This window comes from Myotis davidii, unplaced genomic scaffold (genome assembly GCF_000327345.1).
Source record: "Myotis davidii unplaced genomic scaffold, ASM32734v1 scaffold698, whole genome shotgun sequence".
Taxonomy (NCBI): Eukaryota; Metazoa; Chordata; class Mammalia; order Chiroptera; family Vespertilionidae; genus Myotis; species Myotis davidii.
In genome coordinates, this window is record NW_006290032.1 from 954,455 (window position 1) to 962,980 (window position 8,526).

Consider the following 8,526-nt stretch of genomic DNA (forward strand, 5'->3'; position numbering starts at 1 on the left):
TCTCTCTGGTCTATTGCATGTGTCTCTCTGGGCCGCTGCCTGTCTCTCTGGGCCATTGCATGTCTCTCTGGGCTGTTGAGTGTGTCTCTCTGGTCCGTTGCGTGTCTCTCTCTGGGCCATTGGTGTCTCTCTCTGGTCTGTTGCATGTGTCTCTCTGGGCCTTTGCATGTCTCTATCTGCTCCATTGCATGTGTTTCTCTGGGCTGTGCGTGTGTCTCTCTGGGCCATTGCGTGTCTCTCTCTGAGCTGTGTGCCCTCCTCTTTCTACTTCTGCCACGTTTGCCATTGGAGATGCTGAGCTCTCCCCATGACTGTCTCTAGATCACTTCACAGGCTTCTCAACTCAGTTTTCTCTCCAAACCAGCTCTCCCTTACCATCCGCCTGGACACTATGTCTTGGACTCCCTGTCCACCTGACTATCATTGGGCCCACAATGAATATTGATTGCTGATGGGGATATGGGACGCTGGGACGCAGAACCCAGAGGTTGTGAAGCCACGATCCAATCCATCTCCTGTGAAAAATAATATACATGCAACTACTTCAAAATGGCACTGACTGCCCGGCTGGTGTGGCTCAGTGGTTGGGTGCCATCCTATGAACTAAGAGGTTGCTTCTGGTCAGGCCACATGCGCAGGTTGCGGGCTCGATCCCCAGTAGGGGGCGTGCAGGAGGCAGCTGGTCGATGTCTTGCAAATGTTTCTCTCTCCTCCCTTTCTCTCTATTTATAATCAATAAAAACATATTAAAAATGGTGCTGGAGCTGCCAACCCAGAGGAACTGCCTTCTCCTCAAACTTCTGAAGGTTAAAACTGGGCAGGATAACCCATGGACGGGGCCAAGGGCGGCCCTGCACCCCAACACGGATTTGTTCGGACTCCCACTGCCTTCACAGCATCAGCTTCACAGGCGTCCCTTCCTACGAGGATTAACACCAACACAGCACTGCCTCCCGGTGAGGCCATCGGTCCGTCCCTCTCTCCCAAACCCCTGCACCCCCTCCTACTGATCGGAACCCTGGACTTCTGCCCAAATCCGGGGTCCCCAGGGGCTAGACTTCTGGATCAAAAAGAAACGCTTGCTGCCTCTCGCTTTTGGGTTTTTGTTTTAGATGAAAATCAGCCCATCATTCACTCAGCACCAAGCACCACGTGACTCTCCACTGAGCATCCCTGCCTTCCTCCCCCGGAAATGCCGCTGCTGCCGGGACCTGCAGAGCAACGCGGACGCCCACCCTGAGGCCAGGTGGGCGCTGACATCACCGCAGTCCTCAGCAGGCACCCCTCTCCACTCCGTCCCACGCACCCCGCCTGTGCTCACTGGCTCGGTGTCACCACCCTTTCTCCAGCTCGCCTCCCAGCAGTCCCGCACTTTACCGTCTCCACCTGCTGACACCACACAGACTGTCTGCAGTTTTTGTCATTTTAAGGAGCCGCATGACATTGCCATGTTGCAGGCCCCACATGGTTGGGTCCAGGCACCTCTACCTGGTACCACCTAACATGTCCCCTCTTAGATTAGAGCAGTGGTTCTCAACCTTCCTAATGCCGTGACCCTTTAATACAGCTCCTCATGTTGTGGTGACCCCCAATTTCATTGTTACAAACTGAAAATAATTAAAGCACAGTGATTAATCACAAAAACAATATGTAATTATATAGGTGTTTTCTGATGGTCTTAGGCGACCCCTGTGAAAGGATCGTTCGACCCCCAAAGGGGTCGCGACCCACAGGTTGAGAACCGCTGGACTAGAGGCTTCTTCAAGGCAGAATTGGATTTTATCTGTTCCTGCAAATTCTCCAGCATATTTATATTTATCACAAAATTACCGTTAATTCACTAAACTTAAGAGTTGGTAATTAACACACTGCGGACCAGCAGTTTTATTGCTAGCGTTACCCAGTGGCCAGGTAAGTTTCTATTGAACGAATGCAAAAAACGTTTTACATACATGTTAAAGGCACGGCTTAAAATGAAATACCCCTTGCATTTTGAAGTTATTTATTACATGTTCTTACAAGCTAATATCTTTTTAAAGTATGAGGCTTTGTAAAACACTGTGTCATCTGAAGTGAGAACTCTCCTGATCCGTCCGCAATGTGTTAAGTCACGCACACCACCGATAGCTGGATGTACTGTGAATGATGGCAACTTGGCCCTGCCAGCCAGCTCATGACGTCCTCCCGTTTATCCCGGCATCCTGTGCCTTGAAATACAGCATGGAGATAGCCAGGGGCATAGGGCCTGTTTCTGTTGCGCCCTGGCATCTGGCTGGGGGGCTGCCCACTTGCTTCTTCTTCGAGAGCCGTGGAGTGCCGTCTGTCTTTGTGTAAGAACTGTGCCCACGTGACCGGTGCGTTCAATGGCCAGGCACACTCTACTTCATACCCACATCACGAAAGACTTTGCCATGACACAGGCACATGCACTTCACACACTGTGTCATCTGAAGTGAGAATTCTCCTGATCCGTCCGCAATGTGTTAAGTCACGCACACCACCGATAGCTGGATGTACTGTGAATGATGGCAACTTGGCCCTGCCAGCCAGCTCATGACGTCCTCCCGTTTATCCCGGCATCCTGTGCCTTGAAATACAGCATGGAGATAGCCAGGGGCATAGGGCCTGTTTCTGTTGCGCCCTGGCATCTGGCTGGGGGGCTGCCCACTTGCTTCTTCTTCGAGAGCCGTGGAGTGCCGTCTGTCTTTGTATAAGAACTGTGCCCATGTGACTGGTGCGTTCAATGGCCAGGCACGCTCTACTTCATACCCACATCACGTAAGACTTTGCCATGACACAGGCACATGCACTTCACATACATTATGCCTCTCACAACGAATTCTGTTATGATTAGAAGAGTGCGTGCATGTGTGTGTGAGTGTGTGTGTGTGCACGTGTGCTGTGAATGGGAAAGGGACGCTAATAGATCTGACAAGTTCAGTGATGGAAGGAGACCTCACAGGGGGATCTGATAGGAAATGCCTACCTGGGCAGGTCATGGTGGGTGGTCACACCCCGAGCCTATAACTTCTTTGGTAAAAGTTTTTGTTGTTGTTAATCCTCACCTGAGGATATTTTTCCATTGATGTTTAGGGAGAGTGGGAGAGAGAGGGAAAGACAGAGAGAAACACATTGATTGGTTGCCTCCTGCACAAGCCTTGACCAGGGCCCAGGCTGGGGAGGAGCCTGCAACGGAGGTCCATGCCCTTGATCGGAATTGAAACCGAACCAGGACCCTCTGGTCCACAGGCCGACGCACTATCCACTGTGCCACACCAGCCGGGGTGGTACAAGTTTTACCTTTGCTTCGAGTCAGCCCTGCCCACTGTTCTTGGGCATCTAGGTTACCCCACCTCTGAAAGCATCTTTTCCAGACCCCAGACGCGTGACCACCCTCATGGGAGCGGGTGATCCATCGCCTTACGTACCTGCCCTCTGTCACGGAGAGTCCTGCCTCGTGCTCTCCATCCCTGACTCTCCTTGGGTTCCCTTCTGAACCCAAAGGCACAGAAGAAACTGCCAGCTGCCAGGCTCCAGCGCATCTGAGCTCTCGCTCCAGGCACGTTGTTGGTTTGGCTCCGATAAACTCTGGGGAATTCCGTTCCTGTTTGGCTGCTCTTTCTCGGTCAACAGTAGAGAGAGCGAGGGGTGGCCGGGAGAGACCCGAGCAGGCCGAGCCAGGAGTGCGGAGCTGGGTCAGGTGCAAACCTCCTCCCTCGTTTTTAAAGGGTCAAACCTCCTAACAGACATTCACGGAGAAGCCAGCCTCTGGCGTTTCATCTAACAAAGCTGTGAACGCAGGTCAGGCTGGTGCCCAAGAATGACTGAACGATATGGACGCATTTCAGTGCCATAGAAACGGCGTCTGAGTAACAGGACTCGTGACTATGAAGCGGGGGTGGGGACCTTTCTCTGTCCGGGGCCATTGGATGTGTATAACCTCATTCACGGGCCACACAAAATCATCCGCTTAAAAACGAGCCTGCTGTGTGCGGTCAGACGTTCAATTAACTCTCCCCCAACACCTGGGCAGGGCCAGACCCAGTGGTTTCGTGGGCCGGACGTTCCCCACCTGCAGCGTAAAGCAATCTCCATTTCCCTTAAAGTAACACGCTTTTACCCTAAAGCGTATCACCCATTTCTCGTCTATTTTTTCTCTCACAACTAACACATCATTAATTATCTACTAAAATATAAAGGAACCTGAAATACCAGGCTGGTAACCAACGGGTAAGAACAGGAAACTTTATAGAATTTTCTTGTTGATGTATCATGCAACCACACAGGTTATTGCACGTAGTAATTATTGCTACTCCTTTCATTTAACAAGATAATGTTGGGATCCATGATCCAAGTTTACTTTACGTGCTTATGATACCAAACTGCTAACAAAATCACAAAAATATAAAGAAAATAGAAATGTATCTAAATATTCGCAATATTCATTCATCTGCTTTCTTGCATAGATGTTAGAAATAGATGAATGTTAAAATAAAAAGTTTTAGAATAACGATGTCGATAATTAGGAGATTTGTGACAAAAAGGATGTGTGCCATTTTGGTAATTTGTGGTGATTTTTTTTTTAAAGGAACCAAATATAAAAAAGGAATAGCAAAAATATGAACTATCATCCCAGGTAGCCTGATGGTCTTACACAACATTCCCTTTACTATGGCTGCAGGCCACACGTGTAGCCTAGACATTTGCAGATCCTCACACAAGTTGGAGACTTTGCTACCCTTGCCCATCTGTATAATTAACAGTTAATTAAAGGCAGGTCTGAAAAGGAGCGTTTTCCCTCTTTGGTCATCAACTGTAGAGTTGGAAATGTCCAAGTGCTGCCCTGGCTGGTGTGGCTCAGTGGATGGGGCATCATCCGTGCACCGAAAGGCCGCTGGTTCCATTCCTGGTCGGGGACACATGCCGGTGGAGGGCTTGATCCCAGGTAGGAGGCATGCGGTGAAGCGTACTAACCTCCATCTTGTATACATTCTCTGCTATTGTGAGATAGTCCCTTGTTCTGTCATTTTTAGACAGTCTCTTATTCTGTAGAATAACTGTTTTTGTTTGAATAATAGAAAAAGATAAAAGCTTAACTGTCTGACCTTGCAAGCTAACAACCATCTAAGGTAATGGACTAATACCGATAATAATTCCCATGTTTTTATGCCAAATGTTTGTTCTTTATGTACCCAAGATTACAAACTGTCTGTAACAATAACTCACACAGAGCTCTTTGTAAAACCTGCAGACAAAGAAGCTCAAAAAGTATAAATACAGGAAACTTCCTGTGTGTCTTCGCTCAGAGATTTGGAAGAAACACCTCCCTCTGGGCCGGGTGCAATGAACGACTCCTAATTAATGGGCTCATGAAGGCGCTGATTTACGACACAACAGCGGGAGGCAGCCGATCAATGTTTGGTTCTCCAGTTGATGTTTCTCTCTCTCCTCCCTCTCTCTCTAAAAAGCAATTAAATATCTTTAAAAAAATCCGCACCTACTCTCCACGCTGCTCTGCCTGCACCATCACAGCTGGGATGCCGAGGGACCAGCCAGACAAAGGCACGGGCGGCCAGGTTTCGCCGGAGGCCTGTTCTTTCTCCGCGGCCCTGCCCAGCTACAGGGCGCAGCGCACATGGCAACGGCTTCATCTTCCTCTCTGCAAATCTGCGTGTGGTTCCCGCACAGCCTCCAACTGCCCCTGTGCAGCACGAGATGCTGACTCGCGGGAACGAAGCCCGTTCAGGGGCGTGCACATCCTGGAAAAACGACAGGAACAACCCTGCCCTTCGCTAAGCCGCCACCGTGCGGTCACACAAGCGGAATGTATTGTGCGTTAGGATGGATTTCCGATCAGCTTCTCAGAGGCGCCCCGAGGACATGAGAGCTGACTTTTTAATCAGAAGTGTCCCTATAAATGGAGATAAAGGGTCCCGCTGGGCTCTGCCTTCGACGAGGGCGGCTCTAAGAGCAATCACGAAGCCCTGGGAAGGACAAGTGAAACTGAGGCATAAAGATGAGTTGTTTGTCCTCAGGGCTTCCTCTTGGTTTTCTCGTCTTGCTGATTTCATGCAGTTTTTGTTTGTTTGTTTGTTTTGAAAGATAACATGACTCCCTGTGCTTGGAAATGACCATCACCCCTCATTTCCGGAGCCCCACTATGTGCAACAAACCATGGAATGACTCCTGTTCCCTCTCCGGTCAGTTCATTAGAGGATATCGGATTTTCAAACCAACCGTTTCCCAATTAACTGAAAGGGCGAGCAGCCCGCTCCCCCCTCTGTGCTTCCCCGTTGATGGACATGAAAGGTTCTTTTGGGCGATCAGGGAAGTCCCTGTCAGCTCTTTGTCACCTGAAAGGGTTGCTCGGGACACGCTCATGCGTTTCCCTGTCGTCTGCGCTCGCAGGGACTGAGTTGGGCTCAGCAGACCCCTCCCCACACGCGCTCATTCATTACCGAGTCCCCAGCGGCCCTGCTCGCTCAGGCTGATGCTGACGGAGTGCTTGCCAGCACCGAGCCCATCAGTTCACATGAACGAGGAAATGGGGGAAGGCGGCTGGCGGACAGAGAAATTAGAAAGAGAAAAATGATGAAGTCTGGGGTCAATCTTTCTGGGAGTCATAACATAATAAACTATCAAACACGGAGCTGAAGAGCATCCCCCGTCCGCTGATGTGTTGCGTCGTTTAGAAACGCGGGATTAAGAAGGAAGAGGGGGGAGGGCTGAGCGGGAAGCCAGCAGATCACACCCCGGAAGAGAGACTGTGCAGGAGGCTCGGGTTGGGGAGAAACACGGAATCGTGGATCTGGATTTGGGTGAGGAACGTTGCTTCCGTGTCCCTGTCTGGACTGTAATATTTCTATCCTATTATCGCCTCCAGCAGCAGTTCCTGTTGTAAAGGAGATATTTGGCCTCAGCTGGCATGGCTCAGTGGCTGAGCATCGACCTATCAACCAGGAGGTCATGGTTCGATTCCCGGTCAGGGCATACGCCTGGGTTGTGGGCTCGATCCCCAGTAGAGGGCGTGCAGGAGGCAGCCGGTCCATGATTCTCTCTCATCAGTGATGTTTCTCTCCCTCCTTCTCTGAAATCAATAAGAATATACATGTTTTACAAAGGAGATATTTGGGGGAGCATTCTTTAGTAACACAGCTGTCACGGAAAACGTGCTCCCTGAGCCTCCCATTGCAAACACGCCTGTGAATAACCCACTCCACGCGCTCACACGGACACAAGACACGGAAAATGGCTTCATTGGTAGGCCGTCCCATCTGTACTGAAGCCCGAAGAAGTCCCCTTGTCCATCCTGCTTGAGGCCTTGTGACTGAAGCGTGGAGGAGACAGATACATCCCTCCAGCACTTGCGGAGTGACCGCCGTGCATTCATTCTTCACAATTAGGCCTGTGTGTCAGGACTGGAGCCTCTGTATATTTTATGAAAACTGGGCTTTCGATAAATGAAAGGACTGACTCCTTATGCTCCTGAGAGAGTCATGGTTCTATTTTCTTTGCTACCGTGTCTTAATTTCACAGGAAGAAGCACTTGGGACCACTTAGTCGAGGGGAGGGCGTTAGGATGAGGAGCAGGGAAGCCAGCGTCCCCCACCACCGAGCTCGACTCGGAAAGATTGTGTTTAATGGACGATCTATCTTGGCAGGTGCATAGTGGGTGAAAGAAGGGAGAAGCGCTGGTAAGAGACATACAGCGATGGGAGAAAGGTCATGGGAATAGTGAACACCCAAGTCATACCCCAGGGCACAATACAAACACTCACAGTGCTCCTAACACGTCTGGCACCAGCGGGAGAGCCTCATGCTGAAATACGAAGTAAAAAGATAGGATCGAAACTCTGTTCTATGGTGATACATATTTTTCAAACTTAATAAAATTTTATACCGTGTTCATGGATTGGTAGAATCCACATCAGTGAAATGGCCATATTACCCAAAGCAATCTATAGATTCAATGCAATCCCTATTAAAACACCAACAGCATATTTCACGGATCTAGAACAAACTCTCCAAAAATTTATATAGAACCAAAAAGACCCCAAATAGCCACAGCAATCTTGAGAAAAAAGAACAATGTTGTAGGAATCACAATACCAGATTTCAAGCTATGCTACAAAGCCATTGTTCTCAAAACAGCCTGGTACAGGCTCAAGAACATACATATAGATCAATGGAATAGAATAGAGAACCCAGAAATTGACCCAAACCACTATGCCCAATTAATATTCGACAAAGGAGGCAAGAGCATACAATGGAGTCAAGGACAGTCTTTTCAATAAATGGTGTTGGGAAAATTGGACAGATACATGCAAACGGATGAAACTAGACCACCAACTTACACCATACACATGCACAAAAAACTGAAAATGAATACAGGATGGGAAACCATACAAATCTTAGAAGAAGCCATAGGCAGCAAAATATCAGACATATGTCATAGCAATATCTTTACTGATACAGCTCCTAGAGCAGCCGTGGGCAAACTACAGCCCGTGGGCCGGCCCATTTGAA

The 8,526-nt window shown here is 49.2% G+C and overlaps 1 protein-coding gene across 1 annotated transcript in view; it reads right to left on the bottom strand.

Moving 5' to 3' along the window:
• The window catches only part of LOC102768739 (bifunctional heparan sulfate N-deacetylase/N-sulfotransferase 4), a 145,663-nt gene that overhangs the window by 43,168 nt on the left and 93,969 nt on the right, over positions 1 to 8,526 (bottom strand). Inside the window, exon 7 of the mRNA XM_015563373.1 lies at positions 6,417 to 6,429. Within this exon, the coding sequence (XP_015418859.1) occupies positions 6,417 to 6,429 (13 nt within the window). The remainder of the gene's footprint in view (positions 1 to 6,416; positions 6,430 to 8,526) is intronic.